The sequence below is a fragment of the Cibotium barometz genome, chromosome 30, assembly GCF_041138505.1.
Source record: "Cibotium barometz isolate CiBa-2024 chromosome 30, ASM4113850v1, whole genome shotgun sequence".
Classification (NCBI taxonomy): Eukaryota; Viridiplantae; Streptophyta; class Polypodiopsida; order Cyatheales; family Cibotiaceae; genus Cibotium; species Cibotium barometz.
The window spans coordinates 47,241,899-47,266,933 of NC_141075.1; the positions used below are offsets into that span (position 1 = coordinate 47,241,899).

At 47.2% G+C, this 25,035-nt stretch overlaps 1 protein-coding gene across 8 annotated transcripts in view; it reads left to right on the forward strand.

Annotated features, from left to right (window-relative positions):
- The window catches only part of LOC147621564 (kinesin-like protein KLP1), a 115,788-nt gene extending 103,792 nt beyond the window's left edge, over positions 1 to 11,996 (forward strand). For 6 of the 8 annotated variants that reach the window (XM_086824328.1, XM_086824329.1, XM_086824330.1 and 3 more), the window contains 7 exons: positions 3,726 to 3,824; positions 4,004 to 4,168; positions 4,261 to 4,340; positions 4,436 to 4,508; positions 10,989 to 11,071; positions 11,360 to 11,444; positions 11,571 to 11,996. In XM_086824328.1, coding sequence (XP_086680454.1) covers positions 3,726 to 3,824; positions 4,004 to 4,168; positions 4,261 to 4,340; positions 4,436 to 4,508; positions 10,989 to 11,071; positions 11,360 to 11,444; positions 11,571 to 11,639 — 654 coding nt within the window. In that variant the 3' untranslated portion in view covers positions 11,640 to 11,996. The remainder of the gene's footprint in view (positions 1 to 3,725; positions 3,825 to 4,003; positions 4,169 to 4,260; positions 4,341 to 4,435; positions 4,509 to 10,988; positions 11,072 to 11,359; positions 11,445 to 11,570) is intronic. The other 2 variants (XM_086824332.1, XM_086824335.1) reach the window with 1 other exon arrangement.
- Positions 11,997 to 25,035: the final 13,039 nt, after the last annotated feature.

Here is a 25,035-nt window from a genome sequence, read left to right on the forward strand (position 1 = left end):
GGGTAGACATCTCAGGTACCACAGTCCACATTATGCTATATGCAGATGATATTATTCTGGTCTCTCAGTCGCAGATGGGACTGCAGCACCATCTCCAGGCACTCGACGACTTCTGCACACAGAGGGGGCTTACAGTGAACCTTGGGAAAACCAAGGCCATGATTTTCCACACCTCAGGGCCGGTTCGACGACAGGCCATCTTCACACTAGCAGGAGGATAGGTAGAGGTGGTAGACTCATATGTGTACCTGGGGATTACATTTACGACTCCGCCAGGAAGATTTACTATAGCAGAGGCAACCAGGGATAGACTCACACGAGGGTATGCAGCTATGGCCATGCTAGAGAGACAGTGTCACCAGGCACACTTCCAGGAGCCCCGCACGAAGGGGTGGTTGTTTGACACACTAGTCACCCCTGCTTTGATGAATGCTGCAACAGTATGGGCACTTGGGCTCGCCACCTCCACATGGTCTCAGATAGAGAGGCCTCAGATTCTCATGCTCTCACGGATGATCCGCAACAAACCCTCCATCCCACATGACATTGCCCGGATGGAGTTTGTTGCACCTCCTATGCTAGTAGAGGCCCTCTTCCAGACGATCTGCTTTATACAGAGGATCAGAGATATGCCATCAGATCGACTCTCACATAGAGCTTTTGAGGCGTCCAGGCAGCTCGCAGAGAGTGGAGACAGGAGATCATGGTATTCACAAATGATACAGTGGCTCACTCAGCATGGTCTAGACATAGATCACCTGCCACCTTTCCAGTATGATATACATGCACCACACATCCAGCTCTCTTACAGTGAGAGGAACACAGTCCTTCGGCAGGATTTATGGGAGCGATACACTTAAGAGACTTGGATTACACCCAGTCAGCCTCTACCGCCGAAGATGCTATACTACAGAGATCAGTTTATGCGTATCTCAGCGGATGGATTCATATAGAGACCTGGATACATGGATGTGTACCTCACAGTGCCCGAGTGGGGATTGGCCAGCTCAGAGTGTATCACACCAGCTTGAGATTGAGGCAGGCAGGGCAGCACGGATTCCCAAAGCAGAGAGGATATGCAGACTATGACCGGAGGAGGTTGAGAGTGAGGAACATTATGTATGCAGATGCAGAGCATATAGTGTCATTAGAGAGAGATACACCACCATCTTCAGTGGACATCCCTCACTCCGCCAGATCATGGAGTCCGCAGACCAGCGTAGATTTGGCCAGTTCTTGCTAGAGACACAGCGCCACAGAGAGACGCTGCTACGGACTCATACCACAGGGAGAGGTGGGCGACAGCTCCAGCTCACTGATTTCTTCCAGAGATCTATCCCAGTGCCTACCCTGACACAAGAGGGGGTTACACTTCAGTGCGCTGCGGACCTCCGAGCTAGACAGAGACCGAGAGCACCAGGCTACCAGACTCCCAGACTACATCAGAGGGAGATCACAGAGATACAGATTCGACATCAGCACCATATCCAGGAGCGGCTAGCTCACTTACACTCACACCCGGAGATCATGCTCCGGGGTATTTTTGCCTCGCCATCGCCTATGTATCACATATTACACCCCCATTATGGTACTCGTTGGAGCTAGACAGATCTGCATTGCATTCTTGTATACCCTACGCATAAAGGTTGCATACTGAGCCTCTAGCAGTAGTGCTCCATCCATTACCCCCCCCCCCCCACTAGCTCAGCACTTTCATACTTTATTTCATGTTCATTTTTTCCTTTTTTCTTTCTGGACATCCAGAAGACATTGACAGTTGTACATTGATTTGTCTCATAGGTCGAGTTCGGCCTCTAGTAGACGTTAATACAGCTTTCTTTCTTTCTTTCTTTCTCTCACACACACACAACAATGAGTAAGGGCAAGGAGTTAACAAGAGCTCACTTAGCACAAAGGGGGATTGTGTCTTTGCATTATGAGAAAAGGTCTCTTATACATCTGGTCCTTGTTCACATTTGGGTGCCGAAACTTAAAAACTAACTAATAAGCTTGGTCATGGCCAGCTTTTCTCATAATATTTATAACTCTTATAGTGCATTTTCATGACACTTATTACTATTCCTGTATGTAGTAGAGAGTGCTTTCGTTGATCCCAAAATGGAGTTAACACAATGCTTGTTAGGCGGTGGCACGACTAGTCAGGGCAACAGTACGTGCAAGGCATCAGGGCAGGCCACCAATGCGTCTATGAAAGAGTGGAGGGGGGCGATGAGAGAGTGTTGGGAGAGGCGAAGGGGGGAGAGAAGGGGGTGATGAGAGGGCGTGGGGAGAGGTGACGAGAGAGGGAGAGAGGAGGCAATGAGAGAGAGGAAGGCTGGGGGCCATGAGAGAGAATCCAGTAAGGGAGGCGATGATAGAGGAGGAAGGGGCCAAGAGAGAAAATGTAGAAAGGGAGGTGATGAGAGAGGAGGAAGGAGGGCCATGAGAGAGGAGGTGGTGGGGGGTTGAAATAGTGGGGAAAGGGGGTAGCTGAGAGAAGATGAGGTGGTGGCAGGTGCAAGTGGATTTCCTTTTTGAAAGAGAAAGGTTTTCAAAATGGGAAATATATTGCCTGGATATTAGGTGGCCGAAACCTCCCCTGTGGGGAGACAAGATACCGTTCAAGGCGTGACCATTGACTAGTGGAAGCAGGGGGGCTCTCCAAGGTATGCACCAAGTTATGCAATTGCACGGTGCTCTGGGCTAGTATGTCTTACACCAGAAAAGGACTTTCCCAAGCCGGAAGAAGCTTTTTTGCACGCTTCAAATAGAGAGCCTCGTATAGGAGGACATGATCACCTTTGGTGAATTGCGGTTTGTGCAGGTGTCGGTCGTGCCAAGCCTTCCTAGCATGTTGGTAGGCATAGTGTTCACCAAATATCCTTGGTCACTCATGTATGTAAGGGTCATGTGGTCTAAGGTTATTTTGATCATTGTAATTCGTCATTGTAAAAGCAGTTTAGTTTCCAGGGAATCTCTACTTTAGCTAGTAGCCAAGTAGATGCCAATTTGCCCACCATAAATCAGGGAAAACTAGAATCATGGGGAGAGAATCAAGGACCTAGAATCTTGGAGAGTGAATAGTGGAGTGTGGAGATATTCTGGGAGAGAATCTTGGAGTGATTTGAGGAGATGCTTTTGGCTCCTTCTGCATTGTACTTTGCAGATATAAGAGGCACCCATTCTTATGTTTAATACAATGCTTTCACTCTAATTAAACTTGTGCGATTAAGCTTGACTGTACCCTAATCACTTATCATTACCACTAATCCATATCCTAAGCATGTCTCCTCTAGCCTTTGATCCACTCTTTGCAGAGAGCCCTCTCATGTTCCCAGATGGCGAGTACCATCTCAATGCTTAGAGCAGAGGTCTCTTCCTTGCAGGCCCTATCCTCTTCATAGATGACTCTCAGCACCTAGTGACAAACTGATCTATCAGGCTTCATTGCAAGTCTTAAGACTGCTTATGGTCAAGATGCATATAGTATTATGTATGGGTATTCTGTAAGAATGAATTATACTCTTGAGGTAGAGAATTAGATAGCTACTATAGCACATCACCCTTGTGAAGTGCAATAAACCGAGTGGTGAGTATGGTGCACCAAACAGCTACCCGTTTCTCTGAAATAGAAGCAATTGGTCTGTAGTATTTTTCGATGACTAAGTTGAGTTACCAGTGATAAGAAAAATGCACTATCTGATCAATGTATTTAAGCGTGTCAGATGGAAAAATTAAGCAAAGAAGACGGCATCTTAAAAATAGAAGAAAATCAAACAAGTGTGATAGACGACAAAGATGGCGTTGGCGAGCTGGAGGCTCAGGTGGGCAAATAGCTTTCTCATCCTTAATGGAACATGCAAAAATTGAAGTGTTAAGTACTTCTTTTCTTAATGAACCAAAATATTGTATGCACAGGGCTTCCATGTGGGTGTTGCAAAAATTGTTAAAGTGAAGTGTTAAGTACTTCTTTTCTTAATGAACCAAAATATTGCATGCACAGGGCTTCCATGTGGGTGTTGCACCCTTGGATTCAAGGCCTGCAAAGATGGACATTGGAAATACTGATGCTACGAAGGTGGTATCAGGAACACCTAGCAGTACCATTTTACAGCAGTCAAACGAAGATAAACACCTGTATGGAGGAGATCATAAGAAAAAAAACTTGGTAACTTTTCACATTTTTAATTGTGGAAAACTTGGTAAGTTGTCACATTTCTATGGTGGATATATAAACATCGATCCTTCCCGTGATTATAGGCATTTCTTGATTTCAAGCATACTACTTCTGAAGGCATACAGCACTGCTATTTTCTCAAGGGGAGGAAATCAGAGCTGAAGTACGCAGAAAACCTTACCTTTTTATGCAATTCTTAAAATTGCAAATAACATTATCTGCTTGCCAACACAACTCTTTTCAATTTCTATATTTCAGGGGAAAAAGGCTCTGTATGCAAAAGTTATACGAGAAGATGAAAGATTGCAAGAGGGAAATCCATGAGATCAATGTAAGTTGTGGCATAATAAATGTGGCAATCCATTTATTATGATTATTGTTAGTTAAAAAGGACACCACACCACCTGCTTGTGAAGGGTAATAAAATGACACTCTATATATAAATGTTTATGTACCCCAAGTTTCTCCTCTATTTGTTTCAACTTTTTGCTGATCTCTTGTTTTTCATTTAACAAAAATAATGTTGAAGACCGTACGTTTCCTAACCATTTCCATCTTGTAGTTTAGACCCCTTTTTTTTGGTTGCACAGACATCAGCCATACCTGTTTTGAATCCATACAACTATGTTATGTACGTACATACACACGTGAATTATATGTATACATATACATATTTGTAAGATATATAGACATAAGAAGTTAATGAATGATAGACCTCCCATACTTTCAAAGACTATAGGTAGATCTAATTTAAAAAACTGTCTCTGGTGCATTTTGGTCAATGATGCCCCCAAAGCAATGACGTTTAGAGCATGTTCAGGCAAGGACCTGGTGTGCGCTCTCCACCAAAAGCTCCATGGAGTGCTATGGTGCCTCTTTTTTTTTCTTTCTGGGAAAAAGGTCCTTCTAGTAGTTAATGAAAGACAGCCACAAAGGGCTAGATACAACCACGAATGGCTAGATACAAACTTGCCTCATGTACGGGGCAGGAATCACATGATTATAAGGGGAAGAGACACTTCTCCTATGGCTGGCTGCTATGTGAGGAGAAGCTATCTCGTAAGGGGAAAAGGGGGGGGGGGGAACAACCACACAGATGGTCGGTAATGCCAAGTGGGGTCACCACCTCTATCTGTGAGAAAATGGCCAGGCCTCCAGAGCCTCAAGAAAGCTTCCCGCCGCTTCTGCTTACGGCCAGAACCTCCATGTAGCTTCCCCCCACTGACCACGGACGGTATGAATGATGTTGAGCCAAATGCGCCTGATGGACTCAGCAGGCGGAGTATGGGTGCCCTCTATGGCCTCGTTGCATCTAGCTCGCCAAATGTGCCAGGCTGCAATGCTGCTGCAAATCGCCCATCTCTGGCATGAACCTCGTCGCCAGTGATCTGTAGGTGGGGATGTGACTGGTACTGCCGAAATACTATGGTGAGAGACCTAAAAGGATAGCCCTCCCCCATCCTCCTCATAAGTCCTAACCACCACAGCCTCTGTGGACCAAGCGACAGTGTCCCATGTAATGATATGGGCCGAGGCCGTATCCATAGTGAAGATGCAGAGAATCCACTGCCAAATCTGTTGAGCCTTTGGGCAATCCCAAAAACAATGTCACTGAGACTGCTGAGGGTGGCCGCACCGGAAGCAAGCTGTTGGCCTACCTCCAACTGCGAGCCAAGTGCCAACCGCCAAGCTCCTGTGTGCCATCAGCCAAAGAAACAAGGTGATCTTTCTAGGCCGAAAACTATCCCAAAGCCTCTTCCAAAAATCTGAAAGGAAACACTGTGAGAGGCCCTGTGACTGCCAATGTGCTGGGGTGCCATCAATCTCTAGCATCTAGATCCTGCGGCCTAGCCGCGCAATATATGCAAAGAAGGGGGCATCCAGAGTCTCCTCCCGATCAGCGGAGTCATGCCAAGTCCACTCTCCAGGGTCCCATTGTAGGCGTGTGAGAGGTCAGCACTCCCATATCCATAGTCGCCAAAATCTCTCCCTGGCCACCTTGGTTGGCGGTGGGTCTATGTGCCACTCCCATGCTTGAAAACCAATCACCCTCACCCTTTGCAAGGTGCAATCCTCTAAGGGGAGCTCGGATCTCTCTAATTTGCCATGGGATCCAATAGGTTAGCCTCCCGTCACTGTTGGCCCCTAAGAAGTTATGTGTCAATCATTGTACCTGGCCAATACATGCCCGAGAGAAGGCCCAATATGAAGTGATGTACCACATGGTGGCAAGAAGTACCTGGTTTGCCACCGTACCTGGTTTGCCACCACCACTCTACCTGCGGAGAGCCCCACAGAACTCCAGTATAAAAGCTTCTTCCGAATACTCAGGAGAAGAGGGGCGAGTTGGTCCTCGAGAGAGATACCAATGCCCACCTGGCAACCACGAAAACGAATTGGAGTGCCCCTCAGGATCCACTCGAAAGCGTCAACTGGGTGCCAAGTCGGGGTGGGTGTTGAGCCTACCCAAAAACCACACGACTTGTGCTAGTTGATCTATGCTCCCGATGCACGGCATAAAACCTCAATCGCCTCCGCGAATCTCTAGAGATTCCCCACATCTCCTGAAAGGAGAGTTGTGTAATCTACAAACTCTGAGTCAAGCTGCTCCTCCTACGTGCGGAGGGGAGGACACAATCTCTGAAGCCTGGTCTCCTGGGCCGAGAGAAAACTACTCATGGCCTTGGCGACGAATAGGAAAGGTAAGGTGCCAAAGGACAGCCCTGTCGTACCGAGCGGGAAAGGGGGAATCTATCACCATGGGCTCCCTGAATGAGAACCTGGCTATGCAATGCTGAGTAAAGTCCTGAGACCCCACGAATGCACTCCACAAGGAACCCCATCCATCTCATCGTGCCATCCAGAAAGCTCCAATCCACCCTATCATAAGCTTTCTCAAAGTCTAGGAATAGCACTATGAGATCCTATTGCCGCATCCTGGCCAAAGCTATCGCTTCCCAGAAGGTGAACATGTTGTCCAGAATGCTCCAATTTTGAACAAATCCGGTCTGAGTGTCCAAGAGAAAGAGCTGAAGTCTCGTGCTGATGGCCTTGGCCAAGATCTTATAGGCTGTCCCTAGAAGAGTGATGGGTCTCTTCTACTGGATTTCCAATCTATCACCACCCTCCTTAGGAATCAAGTTGATCAAACCCTTTGAGAGCCTCTCTGGCATGGCACTTGTGAGCATAATCTCATTGAAGGCAGCTCGAAGGCTGCCTTCCATGAGGTCCTAGTGACGAAGAAAGAAAGAGACTGGAAGCCCGTCCGCCCCCAGGTATTTTCCCCTAGGTAGTGCCGTCACCGCCTCCGCCAGCTGCTCCGTCGTGAATGGAGTCGATAACAAGGACCGAAGAGAGGGGGGAACCACCTCTCATGTGCCGCTAGACCCTCTCGTGCGCGCCCATCACCTGTGGGGATAATGGGGCACCTGTGAGAAGAGACCGGAAGAAATTAGTGGCGATGGCTCTCACATGGGGGGGATCTGAAACAATACCTCCATCTTGGCCACGCAACCTACGAATACCATCTCTTCTCCTGTGGGGGCTGGCTATCTCAAAGAAATCCCCTGTGACTCTGTCACCGGCCTGAGTCGAGAATGAAGCTCTGGCATGGTACTTGTACTCCACCCTCCTCACCTCAATGGATCTAATCTCCGTGCGAGCGGCAGCAAGTTGACTCTCAATCCATGGGCTATCTGGGGAACTCTCCTGAAGTCGTTGTAAAGAGGCCAGACCCCTCCTAAGACTCCTTTTCGCCCGAAATCCCTCCAATTTGCTCTGGGCTGCCTCTTGCAAGAAATCGTTGATCTCCCTAGGCCAACATCCAATGTGCATGCAGTAGAGCTTGGGGTAAAGTGGAGTCCCTCCCATATCTGCTCTATCTTGTTTGGGGTCCTGAATGAGGCTGTCCAGAATCGTAGAGCTCGCATGCTTGTCATGCCTCCAGGGGTCCTCTAGGGACAGAATAACCGGGGCGTGATGTGAAAAAGTAGTGTCTGCCAAGATACCAATCATGCCCCCACGGCTGCAAGCCCACTCATGAACGTAGAACCTGTTAAGTCTAGAGAGGTTGGGGCCGGTGCTCCTATCCGATCACTAGAAGCTAAGGCTCCCAGGGCGGTGCCCAAACTCCGGAAGATGCCAAGGGTCGTATCCCCTAAGTACCAGTATCATCTCCTCCCGGGCAAAGTACTCTGCTCTTGAAACTATGGCCGTGCCTTCTCCAAGGCTGTCTTCTGCTGTCTCTATCATGTTAAAGTCACCACCCATGCACCAAAACTCGGTGTGGGGAAGGGCCTGCCGGACTGTGCTCCAAAAGAGGGCTCTACCTATAGCAGCATTCGGGGCATAAACATTGAGGAAGCCAACGCTATCCTCTCCAATCAAAATGGTAACCCACTGTGCTCGCCCCGGAACTATAACTCTTGAGTCTAACACTTTCGACAAAAGCTACTCACTAACAGAAATACAAACTCCTTGTGTCCCTGAAGGGCCGAAGGATGGAGACCAGAAAGTATGACGACTCCTTGTAAAATCTTCTCGCATCGGCGGGTGCGCCCCTCAAAGAGGTGATGCTCTTGGAGGAAAAGAATGTCGACCCCCCACTATGGCTCTCCGAAGCTCTCCTTTAAGGACGCCTCATCTCTGAAAGCACTGAGGCCCCCCTAAACCCTGTATGTTACACGAGACTATATGAATCTCTGTGTGAGGCGGAGCTAGCAGAACTGCCCTCCACTCCAAGAGTCTTGGGCGAGGGTTTAGACGGGGAATAATCACTATCCATCATGGGGCGAAGGCGCGCCAAATGGATGCGGATCTTGTCCTCCATGTGATGCCACTCTGTGCGAGCACGAGAGTATGCATACTCTAGACTCCATCGATCATAGTGGAGGTACCTGTAAGAAGGGGGAAGAGGTACTGTGACAGAAGTATGCATGAACACAAAAAGCAGCACCTCCAGGCTAGGGGCCACCATCTCCCCGCTTGGTCTCTGTGGGCTGAACCTCCAAGCTCCATCCTAGCCAATGGCCATAGATGGGTGAGTATGTCGGTGATGTGAAGATCGTGAAGATGATGGGATAGCTCAACTGTCTGACCCTAGATAGTGGCAGTCACCGACTTGGAGTCCCACTCCATCCTTGGGGCTGCACTCAAAGGGAAAGAAAAGATCATCGCGCCATTCTCTGACGAAGAGGGTCTGGAGTGGTGAGAGGCGAAACGCAAAAGCTACATAAAAAGAAAGTTTCTATATGTACCGTAAAACACCGGTGCTCTCTAATAGTTTAATAATTAGAGATATTGCTGCTTGTCCTTCCCAAAATGGAGGGTCTACAATTGAGCCATGAATATTAAATATATTATGGAAAACAATGATGCCTATATCATAGCAACCGTCGAGAAAAATACCTTCAATATCTTGTCCATCACCATAAACAAATGAAAATGATCTCCTTGCCACATCCATCCTAAGTAATATACATGTGATATGAAATATAACACTCACTACCCTAATCATTTACATAAGACTTTAAGGTCAATCTCCCTCTCTCAGGACCATACTAGCACGGCATGGGAGACGTCCAGTCAGAGTACTCACCATGGAGGACATTGAGGATATCCGCCATTGACCGATGAGAGACATCTTTGGATAGTGATGTGTATGATGCTTACCTTTGTTGCTGGAGTTTTCCTCCCAGATGTTATCCATTAGGAGCTCCTAGTACCGTACTTTTCCTCATAGTTGTTTCAGTTTCAGTTAGTTGTTTAGTTGTTTTTAGCTTTTCTTACACAGACATTGTATCAGATCCACCAATTGTTGTAACCTTTTTGGTCTCATAGGTCATTTTGGCCTTCTGAAGACGTTAATATATCATTTCATTTCTCCCTCTCTCTCTCATAAAATCCACACAATGTAAGTAGATTTATAAATATCAATTCAATATTACCGGCAAGGGTAGCATCAATGTGAGTTCAGTTGCATGACTTGGTCTGACGCCGCTGGCGATTTGAACTCCACCTAGTAGCAGCCTCACCCCAGAGGGTGAATGTCTGTGATCTTTGCAAGCTCACCAATGAGGCTTGCCTGTTAAAGAGCTCTGAGTTGTCCGTGTGTAGGGCAGCTACCAACAATTTTGCAAACTAGGTTGGAGGGCTCTAATGCTGCAATTGTCGTGGCGAGGATCTAAAGGTCCACTCCGGAAAAGGATAAGCAAGCAACGGCGGCCTCGGTCGGGGATGACGGAGTGGCGAAAAGGGGGAGGAGGTAGGCGGGCTGGGGAGGAGGGCACAGGGGGTGGAACAGAGGCAAAAAGGAGGGCATATCAGTGCAAAGGGGGGGCGGAAGGCGGCGCGGGTGCAAGCCAATGAGGAGGGAGGGTAAGCGGGCAGGGAAGGTGGGTGCAGAATAACACGCGAGAGGGGGGGTGGGGCGAGGGGGGGTGCAGGTTCGAGCAGGACGGGGGGGATTCAGAGGGAGCACATGACTGTATATCAGCAGTTTATTTGCTACGGTGCCTCCTAGCAAAGGAAGGGGCCAGAAATGCAGCCTGGTGTGTTGTGCTGGTGGGGTAATGATTGCCATGCAGCTACATTTTCAGGTCTGATGCAGCTACGTTTTGAAATAAAAAATTATTTTCTCAGCTCAGTCAACTCACCGCGACCCTCTCACCTCACTCCAATGTGAAGTGCAGGTTCTTGTGCTTCTCCTGCCTCCACTGTGAGGTAAAGGCGCCTCTGTAAGACCCGCCTGAACAGCACCTTATGGAATCCTTTTGTTAACTGATGATTGATCTGTTGTGAAATTGGTTTGCAGTGCCTTCTTGTAACGGATCATGATAGTGGAATGGCATCTTCTGAGAAGTCAGAAATTATTGAACAAGAACAGCTCAGAGAAAGGTAACTTGTAGTCTTGGACCTTCTTAGACTTTCAACTGTCGGGGAGCTTGTTTCATTTGGCATTCTCTGAACTCCGAAAGGTTTTTTTTTAATTGGGAGGATTTTTATTTGCACACCCTTTTTAAGCCCACCCCTTGGTGGAGTGGGGGAGAGGGGTGAGCTTGATTCAAACTCATGTCCCCGCCGGTAGAGCTTTCAGTTCTACTGCTGGGCTAATGTCCCCATCCCAATTGAACTCTGCAAGCTGGTGAACTTTGCAATGAACTTGCAAATCTGATAACTTTGCAGGCTAGAACTTGCCAAGGCAGAGTATCAGAAGTCTTTTGCAGAACTTACGCTGTTAAAAGAACAAATACAGTCACTACGGAAGGAGGTAAAACCAAAACTTAAGATTGACCAGAATGGTGTAAAATGCTCTAAAAGGAAGCTGTTTTGATTCATCTCTCAGAAGGAAACTAGTTCACAAGGTTGAATTGAAAAAATGTGTTGACTTGATCAGATACTGGAGTGCCAAGAAAGCCTTCTCGATAACTTTTTCAAGTGGTACAAAGGCGACACAGGCAAATAGATACTTTCTAAGCTTCAAGGATTGAGTTTGTATAAGAGGCTTCTCTCTTCAATCACATTGTTTGTGGAAGCTTAAATTTTAGCATATCACACCTTTTTCTGTATCCAACAAGCAAGTTGATAGCTTAAGGGCATGAATGAGCTATAAATGCTACTCTGCTTGACACCTTAAAAAGGCTGGCTTCTGTTATTCTTATTTACATTATGTTCAATTGGCATGTCGCTGCTTGTAAAGAGGCAGGTGAGCCTAATCGTAGTTTCACATGCCATATTGAAGTTGACACAGTTTTACTAATGTGGGAAGGGTTCGTCAGGGCTTTCTGGTGAGGCAGGGTTGCTGAAAATCAAAGTTCTAATCTGTCGGTCTCGATGAGAAAGAAAGAAAGAAAGAAAACTGTATTAACGTCTACTAGAGGCTGAACTCGACCTATGAGACAAATCAATGTACAACTGTCAATGTCTTCTGGATGTCTAGAAAAAAAAGGACAAAATGAACATGAAATAAAGTATGAAAGTACTGAGCTAGTGGGGGGGGGTGTGATGGATGGAGCACTACTGCTAGAGGCTCAGTATGCAACCTATATGCGTAGGGTATACAAGAATGCAATGCAGATCTGTCTAGCTCCAACCAGTACCATAATGGGGGTGTAATATGTGGCGAGGCAAAAATACCTCGGAGCATGATCTCCGGGTGTGAGTGTAAGTGAGCTAGCTGCTCCTGGATATGGTGCTGATGTCGAGCCCGTATCTCTGTGATCTCCCTCTGATGTAGTCTGGGGGTTTGATAGCCTGGTGCTCTCGGTCTCATCAATGAGCTGGAGCTGTCGCCCACCATGAGTCTGTATCAGTGTCTCTTTGTGGCGCTGTGTCTCTAACAGGAACTGGCCAAATCTGCGCTAGTCTGTGGACTCCATGATCTGGCGGAGTGAGGGATGTCCATTGAAGATGGTGGTGTATCTCTCTCTAATGACACTGTATGCTCTGCATCTGCATACATAATGTTCCTCACTCTCAACCTCCTCCTGGCATAGTCTGCATATCCTCTTTGCTCTGGGGATCCGTGCTGCCCTACCTGCCTCAATCTCAAGCTGGTGTGATGACACTTTGAGCTGGCCAATCGCCACTCGAGCACTGTGAGGCATGTACACATCCATGTATCCAGGTCTCTGTATGAATCCATCCTGAGATACGCATAAACTGATCTCTGTAGTATAGCATCTTCGGCGGTAGAGGCTGACTGGGTGTAATCCAAGTCTCTAATCTGTCGGTCTCGATGAGAGAAATGAAATGATATATTAATTTCTTCAAAAGGCCAAAATGACCTATGAGACCAAAAAGGTTACAACAATTGGTGGATTTGATACAATGTCTGTGTAAGAAAAGCTAAAACAACTAAACAACTAACTGAAACTGAAACAACAACTATGAGGAAAAGTAAGGTACTAGGAGCTCCTAATGGATAACATCTGGGAAGGAAAACTCTAGCAACAAAGGTAAGCATCATATACATCACTATCCAAAGATGTCTCTCATCGGTCGATGGCGAATATCCTCAATGTCCTCCATGGTGAGTACTCTGACTGGACGTCTCCCATGCCGTGCTAGTATGGTCCTGATCCTCTGTTGTAGTCTCCACCGGTGTTGAGATGGGCCTCTCATCTTGGGGCTCCTGGACCGCCCCAGCTCTATAGCCCGATCAATCAGCGTACCTCTGGTGCGGCTATACACTGGGGCTAGCTGCAATGCCTACTGGCCTGACTGCTCAATCTCTGGTTGAAAGAAGTCTGTAATCTGCCTCTGTAGGTGTCTCTCCCTCTGTGATCCCCTCCCTCTCAAGAGACCCTCTCTATGTCTACGCAGCTCCAGCAAGTATAATCTCTGGTTGAAAGAAGTCTGTAATCTGCCTCTGTAGATGTCTCTCTCTCTGTGATCCCCTCCCTCTCAAGAGACCCTCTCTATGTCTACGCAGCTCCAGCAAGTATAATCCGAGGCGTCTCTGATCCTTGTATCTCATGACTTTGGAAAGTGGTCCGAAACCCTCTCTGTACAAGCAGTGAAAACAGCCTCGTATCTCATAATATACTGGACAGTGACATATGTAATGTAACTTTGTCTCTCGCTCCATCTGGCACAACTGACAAATCTTGGCCTCAGCTGCTGGTACTCCTTTGAATCTGCCAGTCTCAATCTCTAGGTGGTGTGAGGATGTGTGCATTTGACCAATAGCACACCGTACTCCATGAGAAAGATGAGTATCCATGTAGCTGGGTCTAATCACAAACCCATCCTCCGTGAGCTGGAGCAGATGATCTCTATAGAAAGCCATCTTCGTACCAAGCTCGTGTGTCGGTTGTATCCATGTCCTCCTAGTGTCCAGCTGAGTCAAGTCCTGCCTGATAAGTCTGGTAATCTCTGCCCGTGTGAGAGAGAAGGAGCGTGCATCCAGGGAGTAATATAACGGAGGTAGCCTGTCCATACTAAAGCCATGCAGTTGGAACCAAGCTGTCATCTGCGCATACCAACTGTCACCAGCGTGGACATTTCCCAGTCTGAAAGGGGTCTGGTGGACTCCAGGATGTCTGAATATTTGGAAAGTACAACAATGTCTACCAGTTGGGATATTTTTAGAGATAAAGTTTATGGAAGGACCCATCTCTTAGATTGGGACATGTGGCAAGAAAGTGGACCAAAGTGAGACAAGTGGCCTGACACTTGTTAAAAAAATGGATCAAAGTGAGACAAGTGGCCTCACACTTGTCACTTCAGTTATTGTGTGGCTCTGCACTTGTCCTTGTAGCCTTCTTTTGCCATTTTAGCTCATGGGAGGCCCAAATCTATAAATTGGAGCCCTCTCTCTTCATTAATGGAGGCTCTCTTGCTGCACACTAGTCTCTACCACCGTTACAGGCTGCCCTAATGATGGCTACTCTCTTTCTCTCTCTCTTGAAGGCTGCCCATGAAGAATACCGGCTGTTGGGGACTGTTTTGGAGGCTTCCATCGCGAAGAAATACTGAAGGCAAGGGTATTTAATCATTTATTATGATTTCTAGCCATTGTACTTGTTGCACCAGCATTTGTACCTGTTGTACCTGCCATCGTACCTACTGTACCAGCCACCGTACCGGCTGTACCAGCCACTGTACCTGTTGTACTAGTCATTGTACCTGTTGTACCAGCATTTGCACTTGCTATACCTACTGTACCAGCCATTATACTTGTTGTACCGGCTGAATGGAGAGTTGTACTTGCTGTACCAGCTCTATTGCATGAAGACCCGTGGTTTTTGGGGAAGAATCAGTACCCACACGGAGGTATATGGATTATATTGTTGGCTCGGCATTTCTACAGCCTATGTTCCGGCTTGGTAGCCTTGTGTTGGGCTGTGTTATGGCATTTGTATAGGGATAATCCGGCATCTCCCGTGGGGAGAGTAAGGCCCTCAAAGCTTGTACATGATATTATTCTCCTTGGGTAATAAAATACTCCAAGGGGGGGGGGTCGGTCCATTCCGGCCTCTATGCGGTGTCACACGTGCAAGCTCCATTTTCAGCATTTGTGGATGTTTTGTCCAGCTTTATGTTTTATGCAAAGTGATGATGGATATGTGTTAAGGCTATGGCCATGTTTAAATGTTTTAATATGCATTGATGGTATCAACAAGTGTGTCAAAGGTCCTAGTCCCTCGGGCACCCGCCGCGAGTTTCATTGGTATCAGAGCATAGACTTCCTTGGAAGCGGAGGCTTCCTTCTATCAATAAGGAAGAGAAAAGATCTCAAGTGGGGACCACACTTACCATCATTTCTATTAAGCATGGCCAGCCACTTCAGAGCCTATGAAGCAAGAGCATGAGCAATAGACAGCTTGGTCTAAGGATTTATGAATTCACAAAATTTATCTTGGAAGTATGGAGTTGGCTTTATGTGCACACGTTTAGCACTCTTTCCATATGAATATTGTGGATTATATTATCAAGCTTACAGGCAAGCTATATGGAGATATATCTCAGGATATCTGAAGGATATGCTGACGAGATATTTCTTTTCGCTTTATGACCAACCTGGCAAAGAAAAGCTAAGTATACTTTGAGTTTGCAAAGTTGGTGCTTTTGCTATTTACTATGAAGTGTTTTTGATGTTCACTAACCCTTGTATAGCTATGCAAGGAGAAAGGTGTTGTTGTTTGCCTTGAGATGGTTTCAAGGAAACATTGTTTATGGCTCCCTTTAATGGGATGAATTCTTTTCATGGCTTCCTTTATTGGGATGGATTATATCTATGGAGATTTCTTTCTTGGACGAGATTTATATAGATATTGGGCTTCACAAGCAATTTCTATGGACGAATGTGTCCGAGTTTATAGAGAAGAAATCTTTGGATATCTCATGGATATGATGCTTTTATGGATAAAGTCCACCTCTACTCCAAGGTGTGTGGTTAGCACGGAGTATGTGGTAAGAGTTATGGTATACAGGGATTATGGTATACAGGTCTATAGATTCCTGGACTTCTTTTCTAGGGATTTGGATCCATCCTCAGGTTTATGGATTATGTTTATGACTCTCTTTTACTGGGATGGATTATTCTTTTTGGCTCCCTTTATTTGGGATGCATTGGACTTATGAAACTCATGGTTCACATACCCTGTGTAGTGTTCTCTTGTCCTACGTGCTCTCTTGAAGATTGTTTCTACCATGTGTGGGTGGAATAATAGAGAGCAGATGGAAGGGAACATGGGCACTTCAAAGGGTAGTGACAAGCGCAACATACCCTGTGTAGTGTTCTCTTGTCCTACGTGCTCTCTTGAAGATTGTTTCTACCATGTGTGGGTGGAACAATAGAGAGCAGATGGAAGGGAACATGGGCACTTGAGAGGGTAGTGTGAGTTGGTGGCCGAAATGCCTACAAACTATTGGTGGCCGAAATGCCTATAAACTATGTGTAGCAGAAATGCTTATGGAACACCAGGTTATCTATGCCTGCGAGTGATTGTTTTATCTTGTTACTTGAGCCCACCTCTCATCCAAGGTGTGTGGTCAGAGTACCAACACGGAGTGCAAGTGGTAAAGTGGGCATGACGGGATTTATGTCTATGCCAAGGGTCATGTGGACCGATGTCTTGTTGGCAGGAGACTTATTTTGTCTCGCCCATTTACTTGGGACATGGATTATGATATCTGGACTTATGGGACTGTTTTGTCTCGCCCATTTACTTGGGACATGAATTATGATATCTGGACTTATGGGACTGATTTGTCTCGCCCATTTATCTTGGGACATGGATTATGATATCTGGACTTATGGGACTGATTTGTATCGCCCATTTACTTGGGACATGATTATGATATCTGGACTTATGGAACTGTTTTTTGCCCATTTATCTTGGGACATGATTTTGATATTGGTATTATGGAGACTTATTTAGTCTCGCCCATTTCTTTGGGACATGGATTCTTCAGTTATATTGGATTTTTGAGACTGTCTCGTCTCACCCAATCGATGGGACATGATTATATCTTGAATATATGGCTTGAAGCTTAAAGTTGCGGATAACTTTTAACAAGCTTGGGAGGATGTCACCAGCCTGGACATTTCCCAGTCTGAAAGGGGTCTGGTGGACTCCAGGATGTCTGAATATTTGGAAAGTACAAGCTTTGGGAATGGGGGATTATCCTAGAATACAAAGGACCACACTCCTAAAATTTAGGAGAGTTGCTATTTTTGGCCCGACTCCGATGGAAATTCTGTTCGCGTCATTACATCTGGAATTGAGCAGATACCAAGAGTTGGCAAAGTGCCTATAACACAATGTCTACCAGTTGGGATATTTTTAGAGATAAAGTTTATGGAAGGACCCATCTCTTAGATTGGGACATGTGGCAAGAAAGTGGACCAAAGTGAGACAAGTGGCCTGACACTTGTTAAAAAAATGGATCAAAGTGAGACAAGTGGCCTCACACTTGTCACTTCAGCTATTGTGTGGCTCTCCACTTGTCCTTGTAGCCTTCTCTTGCCATTTTAGCTCATGGGAGGCCCAAATCTATAAATTGGAGCCCTCTCTCTTCATTAATGGAGGCTCTCTTGCTGCACACTAGCCTCTACCACCGTTACAGGCTGCCCTAATGATGGCTACTCTCTTTCTCTCTCTCTTGAAGGCTGCCCATGAAGAATACCGGCTGTTGGGGACTGTTTTGGAGGCTTCCATCGCGAAGAAATACTGAAGGCAAGGGTATTTAATGATTTATTATGATTTCTAGCCATTGTACTTGTTGCACCAGCATTTGTACTTGCTTTACCTGCTGTACCAGCCATCGTACCGGCTGTACCAGCCACTATACCTACTGTACCAACCATCGTACCGGCTGTACAAGCCACTGTACCTGCTGTACTAGTCATTGTACCTGCTGTACCAGCATTTGCACTTGCTGTACCTGCTGTACCAGCCATTGTACTTGCTGTACCAGCCATTATACTTGCTGTACCGGCTGAATGGAGAGTTGTACTTGCTGTACCAGCTCTTTTGCATGAAGACCCGTGATTTTTGGGGAAGAATCAGTACCCACATGGAGGTATATGGATTATATTGTTGGCTCGGCATTTCTACAGCCTATGTTCCGGCTTGGTAGCCTTGTGTTGGGCTGTGTTATGGCATTTGTATAGGGATAATCCGGCATCTCCCGTGGGGAGAGTAAGGCCCTCAAAGCTTGTACATGATATTATTCTCCTTGGGTAATAAAATACTCCAAGGGGGGGGTCGGCCCATTCCGGCCTCTATGCGGTGTTACACGTGCAAGCTCCATTTTCAGCATTTGTGGATGTTTTGTCCAGCTTTATGTTTTATGCAAAGTGATGATGGATATGTGTTAAGGCTGTGGCCATGTTTAAATGTTTTAATATGCATTGATGGTATCAACAAGTGTGTCAAAGGCCCTAGTCCCCCGGGCACCCGCCGCGAGTTTCACCAACATGATCCATCTCCCTGTGATGCCAACTATCGTGAAGACTCCAGGGCTAAGCGAGCATATCTGTCTCTAGGGAGAGCCCAAGTGCTATGTATAAAGGAGACTGATCGAGTGAGTGCCTCTACTACCAATGGGGGGGCAGCCATCTGTGCACGGATATTATCATGTGGTACAGAGGCCTTGGCCCTAATCATCCGGGAATCCATAGAAACCAAGGGCCTCTCCGTACATCTCCATCCCTAAGTGCTACCAGCTCGGCTGTGGTGATCCACTGAGGGTCCCCATACCTCCACTCCATACAGCATGGCTGAAGTGACCAAAGTGTCAAAGAGCCAGAGCTTTGTTCGAGGTTCCTGAAACTGAACCTGATACACATCCTCTCTAGTCTCCCCAATGCTGCATAATCTCTGGTCAATCTGGTCTCCGCTGCTCTCCTCAAGGAAAATAGTGGGCCACTAAAAACCACACCAGGGTAAGTATATGCATCTGTATACTGCACTATCTCTTGACCATATGTAAATGTGGGTGTTGACCTCCTAACCCACTGTGCTATGGTGTTAAACACCATCACCTTGGTTTTACCAAGGTTAGCATACAATCCATTGTCCTGTGCAAACGTGTGCAATGCATCCAAATGACACTGCATCCCCTTTGGAGAATATGAGATCAACACAATATGATCAGCATACAATAACAGCGGAATCCATGCCCGTGCTAGCTGTGCTCCTCTGTCACCCTCCCGCTCTACATAGTTCGAGACCTCATCCACATACATCCCAAATAAGGTGGGAGAAAGGGGGCAGCCCTGTTTCACCCCAATAGTGGAGTGAACCATCTCAGATATACCCTGAGTAGTACGTACCTGCCCCACAACTGTCCTGTATAAAGCCATGATTCCCCAAATCAGCTCTGTGGGCACTCCCATCTCTTGTAGTCTGTGCATCAGTCTGGCTCTCGGTACTGTGTCAAAACATTTACGGAAATCCACAAAGCAACAATAAATCCTCCTGCCATATGATCTGCCCTCCTCAATAATAGCTTTGAGTGTCAAGATATGGTCAAGAGTGGAGAAACCTCTCCTGAACCCTGCCTGCCCTGATGCACGTATGCCCTCTCTCTGCCCATCTACTCAACTCTTGCTCAAGAATAGATGCATATAATCTAGCCAATGTGTGACCAATCATGATGGTACAATAATTCCCAAGAAGCATGGGATCCCCTGACTTCAAGATGGGCACAATTGTGGACATATTCCAAGTCTCTGGAAAACCCTCACACATGGCTCAGTTAAACATCATAGCAATAAGCTCTGCAAGCATATCTCTGGCATGAATAAAGTGCTCTGCTACCAAACCATCATGATCATATGCTCTCCCAGTCCTCATCCTGTCAATAGCTTTCCTTACCATCTCACCACTAAAGAAAGCACATGTCTTTGGGCATGGCTCCGATGGGTCTAGCAAGGGTGGCTGTCCTGGTGCTGTGTACAGGGATGTTGCATACTCACCCCAAATCTCTGTGGAGGTAATGGCTGGTGATGGTGAATGCTCATGGAATAGTCTCCATGCCTCACCTGAGTCCTGACTCATAAATAACTGATACAAAAATCCCTCTCTAACTGAGCAAGATAAGCCCTCTTCTTCCGTCGCACTAGGCGCCGGAAGGTAATCTGTGACTGTTTGTGAGTGGTAACATCCATGAGCACCTCTCTCTGTAATCTGATCCTCATCTCTCTGCACTCCTCATCATACCAGCTGTTCTGGGGCATGTTCCTAGATCGTCTCCGTGTAGGTTGACTATGGGGATATGCCTCTGATGCTACAGCATGAAGCGTCTCTATCAATATCTGAGTGAGCTCATCTAATGGCCGTCCTGGCTCCTCGGCACATGAGCGTCTGTATATCTCATCATGTACACGGTGTCAGTCTCCCTCGTAAGGTATAACAAGTGTGTGTGGAGACCTGTCCCAATGGAGCTGTGCTGAACTGAAATGTGAGAGTGAAGGACAAGATAGCATGATCCACTGCTACTCCAACCGGCCTAGTGCCTACCATAAAATCCTAAAAAGAGGGAATGAGGCTGGGCTGAGCCATAACATAGTCCACTGTACTTGCACCATGCGATGTGGAAAGCAAGTGAAACCGCCCGCTGCGGGAATCTCTGTAGGCCATTCAGGATGGCCAATCCATGTGCAGTCCCCATGTCTATCAAATACCGCCCATACTCAGTGTATTCCTCATCCTGTGAGAGTCTAGATAGGCCCATATCCCTAACATCAAGCTCCCTGAACATCTGCTCTGAAGTATCATAAAATACTGTCTGGTTATGGCCATTGAAGTCCCCCAGGAGAATGATGTCACCATCCCTGGAGAACTCCCAAATGTCATCATCCAAAATAGAAAAGGGAGACTGCCCTCTAGGTGATGCATACAATGATGTATTTAGCAAAATAGCATATAGCAAGGTAGAGATATTTGCCCGTCTCTACCTTAGTCTAACCCACATGTACCTAGCCTGCTCATCTCTGCGGACTATATGTATCAGTGGCTGCAGCTCCTCTCTAAACAATACTGCTACTCCTCCTGAGCCCCGTCCTCTATGCTCTGAACGAGTCTCCTGTCTACAAGCTGTCTCCCATCGGTATCCACTAACATGTGGCATGGATTGTCCAGGAGCCTGATGCGTCTCAGAGTAGAAGATGATGTCCCTTCCGGTGAAACTATCCTCAAAAGCCCCTATATCAAGGCGTAGAGATCCATTACAATTCCAAGTAGCAACTTTGAGTGGTCCCATAGGTCTCGCGCCGTCATGAAGAGCGCCTCTCCATAATCACCACTCTGTCATCTCTATAGAAGGCCACTTTCCCTTTCTCTCGGGCATAACTTCTTTCATGTGGGCAAGCTGCGAGAGTGTGAGGTCATCTCCAAGAAATATTCCCGTCTTCTTGAGTGTAGGACGTCTCTTCAAGAAGTCCTTCTTCGCTTCCATGGAGGGGAAACGAATGATAAGTGCTCTCTCCTTAGAAGATTCGCCACTACCTTCTCTCTTCTTTCCCACTCTCCATGCCTTTGTGTGTGTGGCTTCAATGCCCATCATAGAGAAGAGCTCCTTGGTTTCCCCTTCCGCATCATCACGGTTTTTTAGACCGGACACTCGTACATGTAAGGCCCGGGTGTTCCTCCTTTGCTCCTCTTCAAGGGTCATGTTGATGATGGTGGGAGTGGGGATGGGTGGCGATTCTTTACCTTTCCCTTTCTTGGCAACCTCGATCCATTCCTCCGCCTCGTCCATCTTCTTTTGTGTCTCTGTGATCACCTCCACCCATGAAGATGTCTTCTCTTTATGTTGCTCCTCCTCCTCTCGAATGATCCTCATTTGTTCCTTGATGGTATTCAGCTCTTCAATCAAGGAGGGCTGAAATTTTCCATCCTCAAGCTTGTCTTGTGAAGTGGCTTCCAACTCCTTTTTGAGGGTTGAGATTTCAGCCGCTTGACTTTTAACATACAATATGGCCTCCACTAGTTCCTCCTTTAGGGCTGAAATCTCGGCCTCTTGCCTAGATGTTCTCTCTTCAAGCTCTTGGATTTTGTCAAATCCCTTCTCGAGTTTGGAGAGGCGGTTTATGATTGCGGTAACGGAAGAGTCTACCATCTTCTTGTTTTCTTTGATAATTGTGCTGAGCTTATCCTCCACCTTCATGAGCTCCTCTTTAACTCCGGTCATGGCCACTTTTTGCAGTACTTCCCACAGCCAATGGACTAGAATTTAATCCATGACACCTGCGCGCAGCGCGAAACGGCAGCAAGAGGGGGGTCAAGCCATGTAGAGAAAAGATTCAGCAGTAGGGCAATGGCGGGGGCAGGAGAATGCACAGGTGGTGTCAGGTGTGTAGGCGGGGGCAGGAGGTGCAACAACAAAGGGGGGGGGGAGGGGGGGGGTAAACAAGCAGAGGGGTAGCGAGCAGAGGGGGGAAGCGGGGGCTCATAGGACAAGCGGAAGGTAGAGGAGGGGGGGCAGGCAGGAGCTGAGAGGATAGGCGGGAGAGAGAGAGAGAGGAGAGGAGCCGAGGGGCTCGCGGGCAAGAGGAGGGAGGGTGCAGGGGCTGGCGGGCAGAGAGGGCAGCAAGCGCAGCAAGGAGGGGGGGGGTGTAGCGGGCAGTGGGGTATGCGCAGCAGAGAGAGCGAGGGGCTGGCTGGTAGGAGGAGGGGAGGCGCAGAAAGAAATGAAATGATATATTAACGTCCTCAAAAGGCCAAAATGACCTATGAGACCAAAAAGGTTACAACAATTGGTGGATCTGATACAATGTCTGTGTAAGAAAAGCTAAAACAACTAAACAACTAACTGAAACTGAAACAACAACTATGAGGAAAAGTAAGGTACTAGGAGCTCCTAATGGATAACATCTGGGAGGTAAGCATCATATACATCACTATCCAAAGATGTCTCTCATCGGTCGATGGCGGATATCCTCAATGTCCTCCATGGTGAGTACTTTGATTGGACGTCTCCCATGCCGTGCTAGTATGGTCCTGATCCTCTGTTGTAGTCTCCGCCGGTGTCGGGATGGGCCTCTCATCTTGGGGCGCCTGGACCGCCCCAGCTCTATAGCCCGATCAATCAGTGTACCTCTCTGGTGCGGCTATACTCTGGGGCTAGCTGCAATGCTTGTTGACCTGACTACTCAATCTCTGGTCGAAAGAAGTCTGTAATCTGCCTCTGTAGGTGTCTCTCCCTCTCTTATCCCCTCCCTCTCAAGAGACCCTCTCTATGTCTACGCAGTTCCAGCAAGAGAGAGAGATTCGCGGGGGGGGGGAGGGGGGGGGTAAACAGGCAGAGGGGTAGCGAGTAGAGGGGGGAGGCGGGGGCTCACAGGACAGGTGGAAGGTAGAGAGAGAGAGAGAGAGAGAGAGAGAGAGATCTATTAACGTCTACAAAAGACCCGAAGGGCCTATGAGACCATGAATAGTACAATGATACCATGGCTATACAGTGCCATGGAAAAACTTAAAAAAGGACGTCAAAACTCAAAACTGAAACAGAACTCTATAAGCCTCCTGATGGCAGATGTGACTATGGTGAGGGCATGTCATGTCGACGGAGAATCTCATGGATCTGTCTATGTGGGGTGGAGATCCTTGGTACTCTTTGTTGGGGGTGCCTTGCACATAGGATGGAGTAGGCCTGCCCACTTAGGACTTCTCTCTGGAACGCAAATATGGCCCTTGTGTATAGCTGGTATGAGCTGATGTCAACGCGACGGTGTCGGCATGGGTGGTTGATGTGGATGTTTGTGCCTTGAAGAAATTAGTGTTTATCTTTGGGCAACGTCTTGTATGGATTGGCCTTGTCTCTCAACATGTCCTCTCAATACCCTGTCCCTATGTCATCTGATCTCTTTCAAGTACATCCTGAGGTCCTCATTCTGTATCACCCGTGCGAGTGGCCTGAAGCCCTCCCGAAATAGGCAGTGAAATCTTCCCCATATCTCATAATACACGGGGCATGTGAACAGCCCTCTACCTCCCCTACGATGTATACTCTGCATATGTGTGCCTCTCGTGGGATGTCCTCGGCTCTCTCAATTTCTACTCGGAGGTGGTGGGAATATACGCTGAGCTGACCAATTGCAATGCGCATAGCATCTGATATGTGGATTTGCATGTATCTCGGGATATCACAGAATCCATCCCCGGTGAGTCTCAAAAAATACTCTCTGTGGAACTCACGTTTTGTCCCTCTATCTCTAATGATGACACTCAAGTCTGGCATATGTGTAGGCCGAGTAGATCCAACCGGATGATCCGGTTGATCTCCTATCATGAGAGGTTGAGGTGTGGGGAGTCTAGGTTGTACTGAAATGGTGTCATGTGCACCCATGCACTGAGGTGCAGTGTGACACACTGGTTCATCAGCAATGCTACACTTACATAGAAAATAGTACCTTTCTAGGAACATTTGTTGTATGTTGTGAGCCCCAGTCGTCGCAGGCATGAGTTGCGTAGGTCAGTCTCCCAGCCTTAGGTGTCAGGTTCAGTCCCTTAACCCACTTGGAGAACAGTCAAGCATTTAGGTCATCCTTGCATTAGCCAGCATTTGAAGGCAGAGGGATAGCGAGCAGAGGGGGGGCTCACAGGACAGGCGGAAGGTAGAGAAAGAAAGAAAGAAAGAAAGATATATTAACGTCTACGAGAGGCCAAAGTCGGCCTATGAGACAAAAAATAATACAACTGTGTTCTTCCGGTCATCGGAAGAAAAGAAAGAAAAGAAAAACTGTGCATGTGTCTGGATACGATTGTGAATCATCATGGATCGGTGGAGCCCATATACAAACAATATAAGGGGGGGTGGGGATGTGGATGGAGTGCTAAGGCAAGATGCATCTCTATATGCTGAAGGGGTAGTACAAGCATGCTATGCAGATCTATGGCTAACTC